Source organism: Patiria miniata, unplaced genomic scaffold (genome assembly GCF_015706575.1).
Source record: "Patiria miniata isolate m_02_andy unplaced genomic scaffold, ASM1570657v1 HiC_scaffold_17, whole genome shotgun sequence".
In the NCBI taxonomy this organism is placed as follows: Eukaryota; Metazoa; Echinodermata; class Asteroidea; order Valvatida; family Asterinidae; genus Patiria; species Patiria miniata.
Genome location: NW_024037055.1, coordinates 3245583 through 3268374, shown reverse-complemented (window position 1 = coordinate 3268374; position 22792 = coordinate 3245583). Strand labels below are relative to the sequence as shown.

The following is a 22792-nucleotide window of genomic DNA, read 5'->3' as shown; positions in this document are numbered from 1 at the left end:
CGTGGAAATTCAAAAAGGGGAGGGGGGGGGGCTGGACACCACATGTAAGGGGCGCTCTTCAGGATATAAATATGTATTTATTCGCGCTTACATCAAAACAGCACATTAAAGTTTTTGCACTTGGTTTCTCCACTTTTCAGTGCTATTTAATATTATTGGGATGTTCGAAAAATATGAAAAAAAGGAAATCCTCATTTTTTTCTCATCACGAAAAAGTGTGGGGGGATAGTTCAATAGCCTATACCCCGGTCAAAAAGTGGGGATATATATACCCCAATCCCCCCCCCCCCCACCCCCACGGATTTACGCCCCTGACTACTAAAATGCAGAGGATCCAAGTTTTATACCTTGTCTGAAAAAATGAAATTAATTAAATATATTCTCTCATAATATGTCATATTTTTAAAGCTTTTGATGCCTGAATAAATAAAAATGGATATCTGCTACAAAAACAATGTAATAAATTAGTAAGAAAAATAAACAAATCTCAGAGACAGTACTCAAAAACAAGCTCAAACTTACAAACATTTTAAGAGCAACCTGTTTTTCCCGAAATCAGGGTCAGTTTAGTTTTATTATATATTCATTTCTATACAAAATTTCATCTTCATCAAAATTAAATGTCATTTCACTTTTAATGTCATAAAAAATCACCCACATGTAATACAAATTATCGTCAATTATTTAATATATGCACCAATTAAGACACATCATTGTTTTGTCAATTAAGCTGTGATAACATAATAAATTCGTACTGAAAGATTTTTTAACAGTCCTCACACAATTCTTAAAATATATAACTATCACACATGCCTGTAATAAGTTTAATACAGTGTGACTGCCACTCCATTGATGCATAGTACATGTATTTAAAATCAATATATTATTAGTTTTTCCGTGAATTATATAAAAATCAGAATATTTTATAAAAATTTGTAATTTGAATTGAGAAGCTGTATTGTAAAAATGCTTTGAGAAATTTGTCAACAAATTGCCAAAGAAAAAAGAAGTTAGTACTGTTGATGTACAGTTCTGTTGATATATAGTGTTTTATGTTCAAGTAAAGTTGAATTCTCGATCCTGATTGGTCGATCCATGGCAACAAGCCGTGCTACATAACCAAGTAGCATGGCCACGGTCCATACCGCACTCCACGTATTGCGCTTTTCTAAGATGCACGGCCATTCCGTACAACACGTGCGTATATTGGGACAACCGCTGAAAAGTTTTTGTACAGCATTATTACGTACGTAAGTGTTCCATTTGTTACTGTGTGTCAAGTTTGCTCGAAGATAAATTTGTTGTCCCACTTGCGCTCGTGGAACACGGAAAATGTAGTGCGTCTACGTCCCACATACCACTTGGCCTTTGGCCTTGTGGTATGTGGGACACAGACGCACTACATTAATCCATGTTTTGAACTTTTTTAACCTTGTAAAAATGACATATTCAAAAGTAACCGTGGGTGAAAAAAGCGTTAATCGATTAAATCCAGTACTGCAGTAAAAAGGTTCACAAAAGACAAACGGTAAATGCAATTAACTTCATTTTTTACCACAAGGTTACTAACGAATAAGTCATTCTTACAAGGTTTAACAAGTTCCAAACTTCAACTTGGTTTTGAAACAAAGATGGCTTCTTTGCATCATTGCAGAGTTTTTTTACTCGCCCTGTACATGATTCAGCAACCACGAAAGTTACTGCACGGTACAAAAGGATGTGATTTTGATTAAGGGAATAAATGTGTGTTTCGGAGGTATTATAACACTCTGTTTAAAACTGGTGTGAGTCTGGATGGGTGATAATTACCAGACTCACACCGGTTTTAAACAGAGTGTTTAATACCGACGGAACACACATTTATTCCCTTAATCCAAATCACATCCTTTTGTACCGTGCAGTAACTTTCGTTACTACCACTAGCGGAGTCCAGGAGTTTAGCGCAATGTAATTTGTCTTCATAATTATCAATTGTAGCAGTTATCAATAACTTTAACGAGTGTCATCTATGATTCTGCTACTGCGTGCTTCTGTGACTCTGCGGCTTCCACCATCTTGAAAAATTTGGAGTCTGGATTTGCGAGAAGCGATGCCGGTTTATCAAACTCCGCAATCTGGGAATTCAAAATACACAGAATCGTTAAAGCTCACTGGTGGGACTGGTCAACAATTTAGTCTTTACACATGACCCCACCCAACAATGTGATAACCATATCCCATGACAACATCCAATGGGCACACCAAATGACCACACCCACATCATTTCCCAGCCATCCATGATGAGTACCCTGTATGAGTCTAAGGCCGTGTCCGAAACGGGCTTCCAGAGCTACGGCTATGTCTATTGTCAGCGCGTCCCCGCGTATTTTCAATGGGCGCAGACCTAGACCTAGCTCTAGACAACTGATTCGGATGCAGCCTTAGATGGTGTTGAGCTGGTGAACAATGGCCAGCTTAAACATAACCCCATCACCCCCCAATGACCACACCCAAGACCACACCCAAGACCACACCCAGTGACCTCACCATAACTGCCCCGTCATCCAACACAAGCAAAACAAGTACTCTGTCTGGGTCTAAAATGGTTTAGCCACTGATCAATCGTTAAGTTTTCATCACCACCCATCCCATATTCTCTCCCACTGACCACACCCAATGACCACACCCTCCTTACCCAGCCATCATCCATAACGAGTACCCTGTCTGAATCTAAGATGGTGTTGAGTCGGTGAGCGATGGTCAGCAAGGTGCATTCACTGAATGCTTCCCTGATGGTGGTCTGAATCAGGCTGTCGGTGTCTGTATCGATGGCTGCTGTCGCCTCGTCCAACATCAAGATCTGAAGGAGTAAAGATGTAAATGAAACAGCAGCCAATTTCATGAAACGGTGCGTAACTTCCGCCATGTGTAGGACTTGTGCAACTAATTTGGCGCCCAACTGCAAAATAAACTTACGATCAATTTCACGAAACTCGGCGTAGCTGCGCAACGTTTTAAATAAATCTAAACATCTTGGAGGAGGATAATAACTACATTTTCGATGGCTGTTTGTGCATGATTTTGTTTTCGGTCACGAAACAGTTATTGAATCATCTCCGCCCGCAATTTTGAAAATAGTTTCGTCCGACTTTGTTCAAATCTTGCGTCAACTCGACAAAATCCTTCGTTGTTATTCACCCCCTGTTACTAATTGTGAATTGACCTGTTATTTACTTGTGACGGGAATAGCACTCCGCACAAAGGATAAAAATAGAAGCAAGTACCCGGATCTCAGACACGCATGCTGTACGAACTTTTCGTGTGAAGATTACAAGATTGCAACACCGTTTCTAGACGAATGTATGCGGCCAGATGTGCATGCATGTGCGCGCGTGATTGTTCGAAGGTTTGTCTGACATCCGAGATATGTGTGCGTACAGCCCGGAGCAAAATTGACGTCATTAGTGCGGAGTGGTATTGTGACAGACTTGAGTATAAACACTTTTCTTTGTCAAATGAAAAAAGTCTGCTTGTCCGGCCTACCTTGCTGTTGCGGAGAAGAGCTCTAGCCATACACATGAGCTGCCTCTCCCCGACCGAGAAGTTGTCTCCACCTTCAACCACTGGGGCTTCCAGCTGGTTGTCCAGAGTACTGATCTGTTGCGGCAAAAACAAACAGGAATCATATCAGGTTTACGCTTCACAAGCACTCTCCACTACAGGCAGGGTTCGACCTTAGCGGTAGCCTGCTAGCCAAATGCGAGTAAAAAGTTTAGGGCAATTCCTGGCTACAGTCATCACTAAGGCAGTCGATATCAATGATCTTTTCCTCTTAGTGCTTTTTCCTCACCTTATCTTTCATGTAGGTTCGTTCCAAGGCTTCCCATATCTTAGCATCGCTGTACTCCTCAAAGGGGTCCAGGTTATATCTATTATGGATGAAGGGAGACTTTTTAAAGTATTTCAGGCAAAGCAAAACTTGCATGTTCGTACTTTTATTCTAATTTTAACAACAAAATCCAAATACAGTGGAACGGCGCTATAACGGACATTGTGGGATCCACAGAAAGTGTTCATAATAACGATCGTTCGGTATAGCGATTTTGAACCGCCGATACCCTCTTTTGACCAATAGTGAACTGGCATTTCTCACATCCCATGGCCTCACGAGGAGTCGTCACGAAACTCAGAAACTTAATACATGTACAACCGGTAGATTTTTGGTTAATCTGTTGACTTTTTGAACAACGATGTACAACAACATCGGTACGTTTTGTACATTAAAACCGGGAGCCAAGGATGATGTTCGGTATAGCCGAATGTTTGGTATAGCGGTGTTCGGTATAGCGGCATTCCACTGTACAACACTGCAGCCATAAACCCCCAAAGTAACGATGCCAGCAGAATCATCAATTCTGCAAACCTGGAAAAATGGCAATCAGTGATCACTCAGAAAAGATGTGGTTTTTTAAAATAAAAAAAAAATTAAATTAAAAATTAAAAAACAAAATGACAGCATACCTGACTGTTCCTTTGAAGAGCACTGGATCCTGAGGGATGATGGACAGCTTTGATCGCAGGTCGTTAAGTCCGATGGTCGCTATGCTGACTTTGTCGATCACGATCTCGCCCGAAGACGGTTCCACCAATCGGAACAAGGCAACACCCAGCGAAGACTTCCCTGATGAACAAAAAAATGAATATTCATGACCCACTGGCACTTGTACCACATTGCATTACATTGTTAGTCATCAGGTTCCTCGCAGAAGGGCATATGAGCTTTCTGACGCCACATATCACTTTTTCATGAAAATTGCATTGAAAGGCTCCAATGCTCCTTCGCGTGTTACAAATGCTATTTTCTCCCACGCGTATTATACATCGTACAAATGTTCAAATTGTCACACGTATGCATCATAATTTTTGGAACTTGTGTTAATTTCCGATGTAAATGTTAAAATTTCATGAAAATAGAGGCAGTTTTCTGCATATGCCCTCTTGCTGGTAACATTTTGGTGATTATGTGTCTGGGCGTAAGCGCATACGCCCTTCTGCCAAGGCATACGACAAATTATCCCTGATGAATACAGGAAACATCAAGTGCTGGGGCAGTTTTGGGCGACACAGGGAGTAAAAGTCCGGGTGGTATGAAGTGGTACAGGGACTAATAGGTTAACAAAAGTAATGAAGCCGTCCTGGGTGCAGACATTTTGAATTCATGTGGGTGTTTGAAAATGAACTCTAAATGCAACGCGCATACGCAAAGAACTTAAGCGACTGGTTTAAAGACATCACGGCAAAATCATCTGCAGCAGACACACGCATGCGTTTGCGTTGTCTGCAGCAGACACACGCATGCGTTTGCGTTGTTTGCGCAGAACAGAATAAAACATCATAGAGATGTTTTGGGCTTATGGCCAATACCGGAACGGTCCATTATATACCTGAGCCAGTCCTTCCCACAATGCCGATCTTCTCCTTGGGCTTGATCCGACAATTGATGCCCTTGATGACGAGCGGCAGGTTGTCGCGGTAACGCATCTTGTAATTCTTAAACTCAATCTCCCCCTCCTGGGGCCAGTCTTTGTCTGGTGCCGTCTCTTTGATATGGGGTGGGGCTTCAGATTTTAAAATCTTTGAATAAAAAAAGAATTGAAATACAATCCAAATATGTGAAATGCCAACAACGTTTGCAGACTTTTTTTTTTTTTTTTAATTTTGGGACAATTTGACATTTTTACTGAAGGGCAATGCCGTAAATTTGGACGTACATGTCAGACACTATAATGAGCTGCTGTTGGAAAAATGAATGTGATACATCACTAATAATGTGACATCTAATGAGTAGAAAACAATTACAGACCAAACTAATATTCACCACCCCTTAACCCTTTTCCGTCAGGGCAATTACAAGGTTGTTAACACAGGATAAACAATGACAATTAAGCACTTTGAATCTAACGTTCCTCCTTAAATAAGCACACCCACCCGTGTGTAGCTCAGAATTCTCTCCACCGACGTGAATCTGGCCTCAGTCTCAGAGGCCATGAGAATTGTAATCTGAAACAGACCTGTAATCTGGATTTAAAAAAACACCAAAAATAGTGCTAATTAAGAATTTAAAATTGTACAATTAAACAAAATCAAACAGGAACGAATTTTCACGGCTCAGCAAAAACATTGCTTGGTGAATTTATGCGCTAAGCACAAATAAGCCGAGTACCAATCACTAGCGATATGCATGACATGACTTTTTGGCTGGTAACCTATTTTTGCTCAGCAAATATTTTCTGAGCTTAGAAAATTTCTGTATTTGGATGGACCATAACGCTACACTAATTTACTAAGTGCCAACTCCTCATTTTTACACGCGGAGATACTTTGAAGCCGTCCTGGATGCAGACATTTTGAATTCATGTGGGTGTTTAAATGTACTCTAAATGCCACGCGCCTATGCGCGCAACTTAAGCGTTTCACGATGGTTAAAAGACATCATGACAAAATCATCTGCAACAGATAGACGCACGCATTTGCGTTGTTTGCACTGTTTGCGTAGAGCAGAATGAAACCCTCATTTACTGATTGCGCGTTTCGGTTTTGGGCGTATCGGCTTCGATGACGCACCTGTATAAAATACAAATATGCAAACAGCCGTAAAAAAGTCGTACAAAAATGTTGACTTTTCCATAGGCGTGTTCCCAAATTGGAACGCTCCAGCGCTCCACCAAAAAAACTTTTGAGAAGTTCAGTGTTCAGAAGTTCTGGCTTTACGAAGGATTACATTAAGTTTCAACGGTTACCTGGATTGTGTAGGACACCGCCAGTCCAGCCAACGCCGGGGACACAATACCATAGGTCAGGACCACGAAGAGATTGGTCACCAGCGAAGCTCCGATGACCAAGACCTCAAGACGCTGACCGGCCCACCGGGAAGCCATGCGGAAGATCATGTACGGCTGGGAGTTGTTGTCTAGGAGATTGATAAACCTGAGCAGAAGAGAGAATTAGGTTTTGCATCGGAATTCTACCAAATTTTACACTAGAGAGGTGTAAATTTTAACAGTGGGTTTAGCCCTAAGTAACTGATTTAATTTAAAAACCATTTTTAACAATCCTTGATTTTCTTATTTTCCCAATGTATGTGTAAAGGTAATAGACAACCTTTGCTTTTGCTGTAATTTTCAGAAATGGATCTGGATTTTTGGTTAGTATTTTATAGCAAGTACTGTTACTCTGACCTGTTTAAAGTTTTGTGTGCATAGATGTTGGAAAAACCAAGAAAAAAAAATGCTATTCTTGTAGTCATTCGGGCAGAACTCGAACCCACAACCTGCAGAATTAACCGCAGACCACAAATTCAATGCTCCAGACCACTAGGCCACGGCACCTAACCTTCTCAACTCATTCAGCGTCTCTGGAATATTTTGGAATCCGGTCCTTACCTGTTGATAAATTCTTCAGTTTTACCGTAGGCGTGTATGGTGGACAGACCCTGCACTGTGGCCATAATGTGGGAGAACCATGGTGAACGCGTGACATTCTCAATACGTTTGATGGCGCGCACCCCGCGCCGGTAGTAGTACAGAATCAGACCGAAGAAGAAGACGATCGGCACCATGACGGCCAGGAAGTACGGAAAGACGATGCTGATGGTGATCAAAGCGAACAGGATGAGGAAGCTATTCTGGGTAAAGATCTCCATGTTTGTGGGCAGCTGGACGTCCACTGGATTGTGGGAAAAAAGCAGGGGGAGGAAGCACAGGTGACGACAACGCAAAGAAATTAAAACAAACAAAAACCTGCAATGGAATGTTTCGGCACCAAAATAAACCAGTTCTACAATGGAGTCTTAAAATGGAGTCGTTTTCTTTCTACGAGGGATGACAAGTTGCTAAATAAAGATATGCTTTGGCATGTGAAGCAAAGAATTCTCCAAGATCTGTGTGTGTAACAAAAATTGTGTATGATGAAGAAACCAAAACTCCATATGACTTCTGCAACCACCTTCTATCAGATGTGAACAAGGATCTCCCTAAATTGTGCAACCACCTTCTATTACATGTGAACAAGGCTATCACTCAATTGTGCCACCTACTTCTACAAAATATAAACAAGGATTGCGCTCAAATATGCAACCACATTCTGTCAGATGTGAACAAGATCTTGCTCAATTTCTGCAGCCACCTTCTATCAGATGTGAACGAGGATCTCCCTAAACTGTGCAGCCACCTTCTGTCAGATGTGAACCAGGATCTCACGCATTCGTGCTACAAACTTGTAATGCAAACAAGGATTGTGATCAAATGTGCAACCACCTTCTACCTGATGTGAACCAGGATCTTGCCCATTTTCATCCATTTCTTCCTTCTCTCTTGGGGTCTACTTAGAATTGACCAATCACTGACCGCCTACCTTCGTCCAGATCCTTGGAGAACCTGTTAAGGACTCGTCCCGTCGGGGTGGTGTCAAAGAACGACATGGGACTGCGGAAGACCTTGACAAAGACAGTGTCGTGCATCGTTGAGGAAGCCTGGAGTAGAATCTGTGATTTCAAACGCACAAACAAAATAAAAAAATCAGCGATTCAGGGAGTAACACTTTCACTGTGCATTTTTATTTCCGATTATTCAAATAAATGCGATTATCACTTGAATATTTGAATATTTGAATATTCCGCACAGCCTTATTTACCTTCATCAGAACTCTACTTTTCAGACCGCCGAAGACCAAAGTAGCAGCGAGAGTCACTCCATAAATCATCATGTAGAAGTTCAGGTCTGGGTGATCAGCAATACTGCCTACCGTCACCATCGTTGGGGGATCACCTGGATTTGTACCGTTCACTTGGATCTAGCACACGGAAGGCAAAACAGAACAAAATTGAGTGAACAGGGTTCAATTCCAACCAAGGCAATACTTCCTTCCATAATTGTTTGGAAGATCATCTGGATTAGTTCTGTTCACTTGGATATTTCACAAGGAAGGCAAACAGAAACCATAAGTTGAGTTGGAGCCTTGGAGCTACTTTCTCGTCTTTCACCTCTGTGACCTAGGTTCGAATCCCACCCAGAACAACATGTGGCTTGGTTGAGTGGTGCTTGATACTTTCATGGTCTTCCACCTCTTGTGACCCCGGTTCAAGTCTCAACCAGGCCGAAAGTTTGACTGCTTGTGTTTGCGCAATGATACTTTCATGGCCTTCCATCTCTGTGACCCCAGTTCGATACCCACCCTGGTTGATGCATTAACTGAGGTTCTCAGTCTGCCCGATTACACAGGTTTTCCCTTGAACATCACTCTACCACCTCTCAGCCTAAATAATTCTACCACAACCAACCACACTTTAGTCACAACTCGCATAACACGGAGTACCAGGCAGAGTGGTTTTGTGCCGTACTGGGAGTAACAGGCTAAAGCAGAATTTGAGGCAGTACAGGGCCCATTTTCACGGCGCTGCTTAACAGTTAGCAGAAAAGTTGGGCTTAGCATAGCAGAAAAATTTGCTAACCTTAAGCACTATTTCACGGCGTGGACGTGCTAACGGTCGCGCGTGCATGGAGATTTCTATTGTTACGTCACTAAGTTAAGCAAATTTTTCCTCTGAAGTAAGCGTGCCTTTTGCTGTGCTTATGCTAACGGTCTCCATGAAATAGACGGAAGCTCTGTTAGAAGAAAATCGTGTGCTTAGCAGCGCTGTGAAATTGGGCCCAGCTGGTTACTAGCAAGGCAGTGTGTGATGGTACGGTCATATCGGGGAGTCAGGTTGGCATAGCGGTACTTTCCTCGCCTTCCACCGCTGTGACCCGGGTTCGAATCCCGCCTGGGCCAATATTTGGATTGGGTTTTCAGTCCCTGCCTGATTCCGTGGGTTTCCTCAGAATATTCTTCTGGGCTTTTCCTCCCACCTCTAAAACTGTAACTTCTTCTCATTGTCTTCTCTCCACAGGTTTCTTCAGGCTTGCGAGCTACAGTGCCTAGGGCGCTTTTGAGGAATCCTTGGTTTCATTACCAGAAATGATTAATAATAATAAAAATAATAACTTATGGGTGAATACCTGTGTTCCATTCCCTTGATTTAACCAGAAGCTAAGCCACCAGTTATTGAAGTTCAGACTCCCGATGACAAGGATGTAGGTGAGGAACGCTAGGAGGATCATGTGATATCCACCCGCAGCCTTCATGTAACCCTTGTACGTCACCCAGCCGACTGCATTTGCCGACCGATCCTCGTCCTGTACTAACTTGCCATCTAGGGGATCAAGGGAGCATTATTATTGCTACTATTATTGTTACACTTACTTGTACAAGAGTTTTACACAGAATTTATTTGCATGAACTGCAATACAAGTGAATTGCTTCCAAAACCATGAATTTGGGCCTTGGAGCCATTTTCACAAAGCTTCTAAGCACAAAAATTCTGCTAAGCACAGAAACATGTGCTTATCACAAGCAAATTTAAAAATGCCACGCGCTGTATACATCTCCAGCTTCTGACTTTCAACAGATTTGTTTTGCTTCCTGTATACATTTTGTAAGCAATACTTGTCTCCTTGTAGCACCTGAATGAAATTTCCCAAAGTCATTTGAAATGTAAACTGACCCTCTTCTCTGTCCGATTTCTCGGATGCGTTGCTACCAACGCTCTTCGACGACATCTGGCTGTGACTCCGCTGCAATTTCCCAACCTCCTCCACCTCGAGCTCCGCCTCCTCTTTATCATTCTCGTCACTCTCTGCCTTGGCGTGGTGTTTGCTGATAAGCCGCGCATACTCCCCTTCATCATCCATCAGCTCTGTGTGGGTGCCTCGCTCAGCAATGCGGCCGTCGACCATCGTCAGAATACTGTCACAGTCTTTAAGATACTGCAGAAAACAGGAAAATGTTTTATTTGTTCTTTTTAGTTTGCATCGTTTTGTGAAATTCACATCATTTGTTTGAGGAAGCAAGACCTTTGGAGAAATGATCAACACTGAAATGCCACTACTGCTGTGGTGCTACTCTGCATCCAAGTTCTGACAAATGCACACCTGGAGTTGATGCGTAACAAACAGCACCGTCTTTCCCTTGAGGGCACCCTTGATGCACTCGTTGAATATATGCAAGCCGACGTGGGCGTCCACTGCACTCAGAGGGTCATCCAGGAGATAGACATCGCGATCTGCATACACCGCCCTCGCTAGACTGACGCGCTGCTTCTGACCTCCACTCAGGTTGATGCCTCGCTCTCCGATCTAAATACAGAACAAATTATAGATCGAGGTCTAAATTTAAAACAACTAAACAATTGAGGCCCATAACCTTCCTTTGTCATGTCGCTATCTCTCAGTATCTCACGGACCTGTGTCACACAGCCACAACCTTCACCGCCTTCAGTCATATCGCAATCTGTCAGTTCTTTAGGACCTATGTCAGACTCTATCATTACCCGATTTTTATCACCATCCCTCAGTATCTCTAGGACCTAAGTCAAATTCTACCAACACCCAGCTCAGTCATCTTACCATCTCTAGGATCTTTTCGGACTCTTACCATCTCTTAGTTTATCCAGGTCCTTGCTAGAAGGATAAGGACCTGTACAAGGAAGGCTGCGCATCACCTACCTGAATTCTCATCTCACGCAGTTTCATCTTATGAATAGAACCTAAATCCTATCACCAACCATCAGAAGCTCTCACTTTTTTAAGATCGCATTAGTCCTATACAGGACCTAAAGTCTATTATCACCTATCTCTGTCGTATTACCATCTGTCAGGATCTATTTAGGACACGTCAGAGTCTCCCATCACCTACATCAATCCTATCACCAACTATCAGTAGCTCTAGGTCTCATGCCAGAGAGATTAGGTCCTATATAGGACTGATACATCATCTACCTATAATTATCTCTAGGACCTTTGCAGGACAGTTAGGTCCCATTTCAGGTAAACCCCACCATCACCTACCTCTGTCATATCACCATCTGTTAGGATCTCCAGGTCCTGTGTCAGACAGCAGGCAGCGATAGCCTTCTCGTACCGCCCCTCGTCCATCTCGGCTCCAAACAGAATGTTCTCCTGTAGCGTCGCGTTGAATATCCACGGCTCCTGCGCGGCGTATGCAAATGAGCCGGACACAGCGCACGACCCCTCCATGGTGTGCATCTGACCTAAAATGGCCGAGATGAGGGAGCTTTTGCCACTCCCGACGGCACCGCAGACTCCAGTAAGTCGACCCTAGGAAAGGAAAGCATTTAACTTAATGGCATCTTTCGGTAGCTGAACAGGACTGATTTCCTTAAAATGAGCAATTACTTATAGATTTTGTGCACAAACTGTAGAAATGTGGCTTTTTAACTACTTTCCTGAGCCCGCGTATGGTGTGAAGTACGTATGATGAATTTTATTCTGAATGTGCACAAAACCAAACTGTCTCCAAGTGAGTGTCAGACGCCAACAGCAATGCATTCGAATGTCCCTCTCAGTGGTTCCCCCAACACTCCCTTTGTATCTCTTGAAGGATACTTGTGCCCAGAGCCCATAGGTGTCAAAAATAAAGAACATTTAAAACCGTATCATTAAATGTCTTCCATTCATTATTGGATTTCAATTTCAATCTACAGTTGAAAATGACTAACAGAAAATGGTCTCACCTTTTCCAGACTGAGGTCGATATCAAAGAGAGTCTTGACCTTGAGGTCATCAGGGTCGGTTGGGTCATCTCCTCCGGTGACCTCCGACCCCTGCCTGGCTCCCCCGCTTTCTTTCCCATTGCTTGAGGCATTGGCGTTATTATTGGTGTTTGGGGATTTCTTTAAAGGAACGTCCTCAAAGGCTTCGCTATCGTCTTTTGAAGGCGAGTCCGGTGCGATGCTTGGACCGCCATTTTCGATACCGTTTCCTGAAAGCATAAGAGTACGAGTGTGCAAAACCAAGTTTCAATGTAAGAAAATATTGAGCAGCCCACTTGTAAGACCTTTGAATGAAACTGACATTTCAGACCAAGAAAACGAAATCTATACCTGGCTTTCCATCCTCAACCAAGACAGTAACTCCATCAACGGCTGCTCCATTTGCAGCATTTTTCTGTTCATCTTCTTTATCATTGTCTTCGTCTTCTTTCTTACCACCAGCGACCGATTTGACCTTATCCCAGCCGAAGGAAGCGTTCTTGATGACCACAGTACACTGGTCATCAGGTGGCAATTGCGGGAGGGGTGGAATATCGGTCATGTCTAGGACACTCTGAAAGAAAATCGAAAAACAGCATTAAAGGAAACTTGTACCCCGTCAAATGTGAAAAAGAGAAGCGCGAATGACCATAAAAAACAAGAAGTTAATTGACCAATTGAAAGAAAGACACAATTTAATATTAGAACTGGGTATGCACTTAATTTGAAAGCATTTGCCAAAGTCTAGGATAATTTAAAAACTTAAACGGTGTTTAAAAAAATTAACAGATTTCTTTTGGTATTACAACTTGATACTGAATTATTTATCCGTCTTACTTTTATTCGCCTCAGTCCGATAGCACTCTCCGCAAGGACACGCATAGCGAACGGCGTGGGTCCAAGCACCGATCTCATTGAGTTCAGTACAGCGATCAGCGTAAAGGCCTGAAAAACAGGGGAAAAAAACAACAAAATAATAGAAGATCCAGAGCATGGAACTGTTAACCCCAGAAATATGCTAAGCACGAAAAATATTTGCTTAGCAGAAACAGGTAACCAGCCAAAATGGCATGCAATGCATATTGTATAACTGGTTCTCAGCCGATTTGTGTTAAGCACAAAAATTTGCTAAGCATTTCTGCTTAGCAGCTCAATATTGGGCCCAGCTCTTGAAGTCAGATCCTCAATTCACCCCCAAATGTTCAGAACTAAATGTACCTCAGCAGCCGTGATGTCGTTGCCGAAGCCGATGTGGATGACGATGGTCAACACCGTGGCGATGTTGGGTACCAGCGGGATCAGTGACAAGCTGAAACTAATGATGTACGCGACTCGCTCCAAGATGGTGCGCTCTGTGGCTCGAATAGCTATCAAATGAAAAGAATGAGAACGTGACTGGGGAAAATTTGGCTTTTTGTCTTCAGGCTCGGATCTTGAATATTCAGTTTATGCAATCTAAGCCAGTTTCTCCTTTAACATAATCTCATCTTTGTGTACAGTTACCACATCTCGTTTCCATGTACATTCCACTTGGAAATTAAATAATACAAGTTTCAACCGACCTGCAACTTTCTTAGCGAATGGCGCTTCCCAGGCGTACATCTTGATGAGCTTGACATACGTCAACACTTCGCTCATCTTCTGCACTCGCTCGTCCGTGATCAGGATGCCTCGCTGACGAAGCTTCGCGATAACTCGACCCATGACCAACTGAGTGGGGGAGGGGGGAAGGGGGAGGGGCGGGGTGGGGACAAGAAAAAGATATAAGAAATGAAGGGAAAGACTTGACCACTGTGGACTAGCGGTTGTTTTGTGACAAACTTAAACCTGTGCACTAATAGCAACATACAAGCGTCACCAGTCAAACGATGGTCAAAACGTCATTAAGTCCTGGATCCCTGCTGTACATTATGATGCGCATCTATTAGTAACCAGCGATGCGACTTATCTCGGTATACTGGTCCTGAACAGTTGACTAGATTTGTGGATCTGTGATCGCCTAGCCTGGGTTGCGAGTAAAATTATTCGGAGTACGGTTAACTACAGATCTCACCTGCATAGGGGTGATGACCATAAACGTCCCCAGTACTCCAATCAATGCCGCCGGCCCAACGATGATCGACACCGCGGTGATGCAGGAGACCAATAGGAAACAGGATGAGATGAGGAGGTTGCCAATGGACATGGCGTCAAACAAACGCTGGCTGTCATTGGTGCAAATGTTGACAATCTGCATGGGAAAGAACCCAAACAGCCAATGACTATTTCTAATGCAACTCCTCCAGAATTCATGTCACAAGACTACTGATTGGTCAACTTTACTTAGCGACTGCTCAGCAAAAAAAAAGCTTACTTTCAAAAATTTAAAACGTGCTCTATCTCACCTCTCCCACCGTCTTGTCTTGGAGACTGCGCAGCCGCGCGATCTTCTTAAACGTCATGGACAGCAGGCCGTTGCGCAGCCGCGTGGCGGTACGGAAGATGGTCAACCAGAAGGTGACGTCGAAAATAACCCGAAGGATGTTCAGTCCCAAGATGGCGAACACGATACCCAAGCCGTAGCCAAGATCCTGTTCCTCTGCCTCTGTGTACATGAGCAACCTCTGAACTAAGACAGACTGGGGGAATAAAGTTTGAACATCTTAATAAATGGGCACTTATTTGCTAGTTTGTGACTTATTGTTAGAAGTTGAAAGTTGTGAGTAACTTCCACTAGAGTGTATGGTCTAACTGTTATGGTAGCCGAATTATGTGTGATCATATGTTGTTATTATAACCCTGCCAGGACCACGAGCAACAAATATAACCTAATTGCGACAATAAAATTGTGCCTTTAAAGGGGGGCTGTGACATTAGGGAGACATGAAAATGGCCCTAATGACCGATGTCTCCCATCGTGCAAAGAAATTACGATAACGTGTCTCCTTAATGGTACCATTACACGTATAAGTATTATTATTGTTATTTATTTCACCAGGACAAATCTTACAAACAAATAAAACCAAAAAAAGCACATTAACATTCAGGAAAAGAAAACAAAAAAACCCAAATAAAGAAGTAAACAAACAAACAATCGAACAAGTAAATAAGTACACAATAAAATAATAAAAACATTACATGATAACATATTAAATAACAATAAAAAAGCAGTAGTAGAGAGCAACTAGGGGCCGACTCTGAATGACTGACTGAATGAATGAATGAGGGAATGAGGGTGGTGTATGCAGGAGGGGAGCTAGACTAGGGTGAAAATATTAACAAAGGAAAAACTAACGACAAAACATACGGGTCAGGGACAACAAAACCAAACTGAATTACTATTGCTCGGAAGCATGCTGCCCCGCGTATGTCCTGCCCGGCGTATATGTGACCGTGAACCCTGATGGACATCACAAAGCTTGTGTCCCTGGGCAAGACAATTTACTACAATTGCCTCTCTCTAACCAGGAGTATATGAGGGTAAAGAACACACTGTGCTGATCTTTATTTTTTCAAAGATGGTATTTTGTCTAATGTTATTTTGTTTGTGATCCGACTTGTGTTGAACTTGGAATTTGAGATGTACTTGTGATTTGACTTGTGATGGACTTATAATTTGACTTGTGACTGACTTGTGATGGATCTGCCATATTGACTTATGTTAGACTAACAATCTGGCTTGCAATGGGCATGTGATTTAGTGTTGATTTGAGATTGCCACAGACTTGACTTCGTACCGTGATCACAAATATGCAGGCGACGGATAACAGGAGACACAGAACAGCAAATATGTGGCGAGTTCGGACAAATCTCAGGCAAACCTTCCCCAGTGATGCCTTCTCTCTGCCTTTCTTCTTCAGTTCCTCCTCCCAAAGCAACTGGAATCTTTTGAGTAACAAAGAATACAAAAAACTTGGATGAGAATTATAAATAAATGTATATATATACATGTAGTGTGTTGCTTGTTGATTTTAAGGGGGCGGAAGGGGAATTTTACTGAGATGTTGGGAAAGAATTAGAAATATACTGCTGTGGCAGTTGGATTTTAAATTTCACCAAGATTTTGGTTGAAGCACTTTTAACATGTTTAGCAAGCTACATGTACAAACGATTAAGTTAAAATTAACCCTAACTCTCTATAGGCATTTTTGTTAGGATGTAAGCAAATTGCAATTTTACTGAAATATAACCTTAAAATGTTATGAAACTTAAACTGAGAACTCAGAAATGTTTACTTTTGTCTGCTGATATGTAATCACAATGTTATTTACATAGGGCAATCCATGTACACCCTGACAGGGCTAATAATAAAAAGGATGAATTTGTTTGCCTATCAAACACTCAATCCATGACAAGACTGATTGCAAGGCCACTCTTGGTCTTAGGCCAAATAAAAAAATATAAACGTTTAGCGTCCTGCCTTTTTTGAAAAAAGGAAGGAGGAGGCCCCTTTTTTGCCCACATGGCCGCCTGACCCATTTTCCAAAATGACCAGCCGGGCTATTTTTCAAGATGGCCGCCAACTTTTTCTTAAAATGGCCACCACTTGGACTCAGGAAATGACATACCAGCTTTATTCAACAGACAAAGAGATTCAACAGACAAAGAGGCCAAAATGATCGATACCACTGTTTAAAAGCATTTTTTTTCTTTAAAAAAGAAAAAGAAAAAGAAAAAAAAGGAGGAAGCTTCCAAAAAGGAAGCGGGCGGGGACGCTAAACATAATTTTTTTAATTTCTATTTGGCCGAAAAGTGATAACAGGCTGATAAGTACCGGTACGTAGTATGTACTATGGCACAGAGGTAAAAATAAACTAAGATGACTTGGCAGAATTTGTATGGTGTCCATCAGGTCGGGTTGACTATTCCCAAACCGATCTGAAATGATATAGACGAAACCTGAATCCAAACTGAAAGAGTGGGATTGACTAATTTTTCCTTTTTAAATCTCAACTGAACAAATCAATCCTTTAACACAAATGCAAACAAACACCAAACTCGACCTGACCTTACCATGGACCAACTGCTCAAAGCAAAGTCCAAACCCTGAGGGCAATTTTGGGCCAGATCAGAGTTTTTGTTGAGTCAAGTTGAACATCTTTGATCAAAATGACAAAACACAGAATTGGTTTCTTTTGTCCCCGATGAAAATATATCCCAAAAAAATACCACAAAGAGAAAAAGAATTACGGTAAAAATACAAGTACCAGTACTCGTTTAAAACTCTTTAAAAATGGGGCCAGTTAGCCTTTTTGAGATCTTACTATTTATTCACTTTTACTCAACAAAATATTCTTTCTTAACAAATATTCCTTTTGCAAGATGGTTCTACAATTTTGCCCAGGAATTTGAGAAATTTGTCCCAAGGAATTTGAGACATTTTTGTTAGATTAATCTTGTCAGTTTGATGATTTTTTTTTTAATGTTAGTTGAAAAGCTGAAGTGTCATCACGGACCCTGATTTGTGTACCGGGTACTATCAGTGTTTATCACTTCTTTTATAGCTTAATTTTATTGTGTCTGTTTCATATGCACCTATAAAATCTCCTTTTGTAGCATGTTTGCATATGTGTCGAACAATATGATGGTACCAAATTACCATGGTTTATTGCAAGTGTAGACAAAATGGTAGAAGATGATAACTGTCAAGTGTGTCAACTCAACAGCTTAAACAAATGCTGAGCTTTCACGATCTGGTGACTTGATTCTAAAGCCTTTACTGGTAATTTAATCTGCAGACTGTGGATCTGAGTCTAGTCTGTGGGGATGTGATGCATGCCTGTGTGTTCTTGGGCAAGACACTTTGTCACAATTGCTTCTCTCCACCCAAACTCTGGTGAAGGTCGTCTCCAAAATCTTGCGGGTGCAACTGCAAAATGCGAGCTCAAGTCTAGCCTGTGGACTTGTGATGCATGCATATATATGTGTGTTCTTGGGCAAGACACTTTACCATAATCTCCCTACCAATGGTTGGAAAGGACACTGCACTGTGTTTGAATTAACCAATTGCTACATGAATTCAACTAAACAATCTTGTGTAGAGTCATTTTTTACAATAGTGTACTTGACATATTTTGTTACTCAAAATTCCTGCACAGTGGAAATTCATAAAAGTCCTGTGAAAAGTAAGGGTAAAATCTTTGAATCTAATAAAACGATGGCCTAGCTGTTGTAGGATAAAGTTCGCTCTTTATAGTGCTATAAAATATCTGCCAATACAATTAAACCTTGTACAGTGCCTCAAATACAAGAAGGGGAAGGCCATTCACAATAAATTTATAGGACAAAAAATCCTCGGAATTAAAAATAAGTACTCGCTGTTACTAGTAGAATATAGTTAACACACTTGATCAGGAAATTTGAAGGACAAAAAATCCTCGGAATTAAAAATAAGTACTCGCTGTTACTAGTAGAATATAGTTAACACACTTGATCAGGAAATCAAAATAGACCCGACCCCCCCCCCCCCCTCCCCCGCTGTAGAGTTCCAGTACTTTGCATGTTGTGCAGGTGAAGTTCATACACAATACATTCCTTGGCTAGGAAAACAACGCAGGAGGGAGTCCCTTAACCCTTTAGTATAGTAAGTAGGGTAAAGTTTAGTCAAACCCTGCTCACCTCATTGGAACTGAATCATGTGGTACGTACAACAAAAGGTACGTATTCACAATTGGGGCATACGGTATTTTAAAAACATTTAATACAGTAAGTAGAGTCGTTTTCCTTCCTCCATGAGTTAACTAAATGTACAATCTCTGACCAGGTAATCCGCATTGAACTTTGTAGATCCCTTTAATACTACAAACAGAACAGACTTCATTCACATGATATTTTTATGCTCAGGAAGTTGACAGCCCCTTTGATATAGGAAGTAGGGTAAAGTTCAACAATGCTCATCAGTAAATACCAAACTGAATCTGTTGAGTCCCTTTAACATGGAAACCACAAAAGTTCAGTGGCAGTAATTTTCAAGCTCGGGCAAGCACAAGAATCCTTGTAATACAATAAGCAGAGCCCCTTTAATACAGTAAGTAGGGTTTACACAGGGCAAAGAATGGGGAAGTAGAGTAAAGTTCACTCACAGTAATCCTTTCTCTGGGCCTCTGTGAACTTTTCAATACAGCACAAACAAGTAGGTTAAGTAGGCAAATGTATGGGGTCACCTGTTGCTTTGTTATAGCATAGAGAAAGGACCAGCAAAGTGAGGCAACTGCTTTAGGGGAATTCTGGCTACACACTGTATATGTAGTAATTTGTGTAGGGGTGAATGTAATCTCATTCAGGGACACTGGTTTAATATCATGGAGGAATGCTTATAGTAACTGGGGCCATATTTCCAAGGGGGCTACTGAGGAGGCCCTTATTTTCTGGAGGGGGCACTCAATGCGTTTTCAACAATAAAAAACTCATTTTTGCCTTTTCCACAGTCTATGCAGGGAGGAGGGGAGCAGCAAGGGGGAGGGGCCACAGGTTCCTTGGAGGGGGCATCTAACCCCCCTCCCCCTTCCCTATTTACGCTAGTACTATAAAGGGACCATTTCGCAATCGATATCGACTTTGGGATCTATCATTTGGACTCGATTTCAGGGAAAAATATTATAGTAGGGGAAAAGTCACAAAGGGCTGCAATATGTACATTTGGAGTCCATCGCAATACCTTTTGTACACATGAGTTTCAAGGCTACCATATTATGCAAGGTCAATTGGCAAACAAATGGGCATATGGGTTAGTTGTGAGTGGGATTTTCTTTTATTATACTGTAGCACTGATGTATGTACACAATCACAATAAGAGTATTGGGGCCTACGTGCTGTGCAAGACGTACAGATACTGTACTGTTAAAAAATATGAGCTTAATATCTGAACTTGCTGAATCAGCGTTGAAATAATTTGGCTTTTTTACACTAAATTTTTTTTTACACTAAAAATAAGAATATCTGTTCTGTAAAATTTTAAAAAACCCTCAAATTAAGACAAATATCACCTATTACAAAGATTGATGATTATTTCAAAAACTTTTGATGCATTGGCTGCATTGGTTGAACGCCTGAAAATTCAACAAAATATCCCCCCCCCCCCAAAAAAAAATATGTATTTAATGCATACTAACAAAACAAAATACACTGCTTAAAATTGTACTTGAAGTAAAAGCAGAGGTTCAAGACATATTCTTAAATACTAGATTTTGTATTTTCACTGACGTAATTTTAGAATTTTAAGTTCCAATTTACGAAAAGTTAAAAAGAAATTTTTTGAAACAAAAGTTTACCTTTCACCATTCCGATATCCGCTGTCATTGTCGGAAAACTTCCAGAAGTCGGAGAATTCTAGCTGTCTTTTGACGGCTTTCTTGAACATCGGCGTCAACCATGACAGGGTGAGGTAGGCGAACAAGCCAGAATGGTCTAGAGGAATGAAGGGACCAGATCTGGAACAGAACAAGTGGAAAACAATGAAAAACTGTTGAAGATTTGTTGCAATTTATTGTGACAAAATGGAACTATCAATTCTATAAAAAAAATTGAGGGTTTTTAAAATTCTGTCACAAGTCAAAACAAAGAAAATAAAAGGTTGAAAACTCTCGACCAAACTCACTTCGGTTTTGGTCGGATCGGCACCAACATTTTCATCGACTGCTTGTATTTTTTTATTCCCTTTCGCCTCCGGTACGCGACCTGTGTCCCGTCCTCTGGTTTCAGCATGATATCTTCATCGGTGCGGATGTCTGCCAGCCCGGCATTGTCGACGGGAAAAGCCGTCATGTAATCCGTGGCGTTACCGGCTGCACCGTGGTGGCCATCGGAGAACTCCACATCGGGAGTGTCTTCACCCATCCTGAACTGAAGCTCTTTACTCCTCTTGTGAAAAAATTATGATGCACAACTCGAATTACCTGAAAGAAAATTAACATTTAACAACATGTTAGAATGCAAACAGATATGTGAGCTGATTATCCCAAATGCAAACAGTGAATGAAAAAAATACTGCTGAATCACACTCGCTGCACTGTACACAAAATTAATTCGCAGTGGCTATTGTTACGGCAGCCGTAATGCATTTCCCATTTTCTATCGTTACGGTAGACTGCAACCTGGCAACTTTTATAAAAAAACATGACAAGAAAATATAAAATTAGAAGGAAAAAAGTGAATTTGAACTTTATGAAATTCGGACTTTATTTCCCTTTTAAAAAAAATCCTCCAAAGCCTCAGGTTAGAAAAGGAAAAAAATTCGAGTGCAAAACTGAGATCCGAACCCGCAACCTCGCGGTGCAAAATCCTACCCTCTATCGGCTGAGCTGGCGCACTGCTCGATAAAACGTGTGGAAACAAATAATTATATACCTGCGTGCATACCAAAAAAATATCGTAGAGGGCGCTAAACAACGAGTGCCGTAACGATAGCCACTTCGAAATTAATTACTGCTTCTGGACACTGGTGCCAGTGGTGGAGTTCTAAAATTAGAGACTGTTTTTATAAATTTACATTGTAAATTTGTCTGGCATGTCAGGGGTTCTGAACTAAAATGTGACATGCTTGTCAATTTTTGAAAAATAACACAATTTAAAATAAGGAGGTCTACTACAGGGCATTCATCGTTACGACTTTTTGTTGAGATTAACGTCCCAGCATGCATGGCTGGAAAGAAGTCTAACTTGAAGAAGTTCCAAACATATGTCATATGACGATCGATTTTAAAACGATCGATGATTGAAATGCGCCTACAGCATCATACCACTCAAACAACCAGCGTGATGTCTCGAGATTTCGTCGTTTGCAACGTTTGGTTTGGTCATTTGGCACGTTTGGTCGAACTTCATAAAACATTACGACTTACCGTAAACAGTGCATACCGTGTATGAAGCGAACCAGGCATAAACACCAAAGATCCTATTCCGGGCGCGCGTGTATGACGTTTTTACTAACGAACCGGATAGCGCGCGCCGCGTATCTCTTTGACAAACATAATGTCATGCATAAGGCCAAAAAAAAAAATAAGTCGGTCTCTGGTCAGCGCGCGCGTCGATTTTAATCATGCGCGTCGATCTTTTTTTTTCCAAAATGTTCCGCGGTAGCTCCAACAGCGCCCTCTATTTCCGCACCTCCTCAATTTTTTTTACCAAAGAGCACCAAGGAATTGGAAATTGCACCAAGGCAATTGATCGAAAGCACTAAGGCAAATTATG

At 41.6% G+C, this 22792-nt stretch overlaps 1 protein-coding gene across 3 annotated transcripts; it reads right to left on the bottom strand.

Moving 5' to 3' along the window:
- Positions 1-1854: 1854 nt before the first annotated feature.
- LOC119723480 (multidrug resistance-associated protein 5-like) lies at positions 1855-22582 on the bottom strand. 3 transcript variants are annotated; one of them, XM_038194156.1, is made up of 26 exons: positions 22460-22582; positions 21201-21498; positions 20875-21033; positions 16342-16489; positions 15010-15243; positions 14679-14855; positions 14188-14335; positions 13844-13992; positions 13463-13570; positions 12977-13199; positions 12608-12855; positions 11922-12191; positions 11007-11210; positions 10580-10841; positions 10035-10228; positions 8671-8829; positions 8392-8521; positions 7422-7704; positions 6780-6966; positions 5968-6057; positions 5424-5613; positions 4501-4660; positions 3830-3908; positions 3523-3636; positions 2675-2839; positions 1855-2114 (listed from the first exon to the last, which is right to left on the bottom strand). In XM_038194156.1, the coding sequence occupies exons 2-26, from the start codon at positions 21437-21439 to the stop codon at positions 2007-2009; spliced, it is 4428 nt and encodes a 1475-aa protein (XP_038050084.1). In that variant the 5' UTR covers positions 21440-21498; positions 22460-22582; the 3' UTR covers positions 1855-2006. The 3 variants fall into 3 exon arrangements, with proteins under 3 accessions (XP_038050084.1, XP_038050083.1, XP_038050085.1); XM_038194155.1 differs by having other exon boundaries at positions 22444-22575; XM_038194157.1 differs by lacking the exon at positions 22460-22582 and adding an exon at positions 22342-22429.
- Positions 22583-22792: the final 210 nt, after the last annotated feature.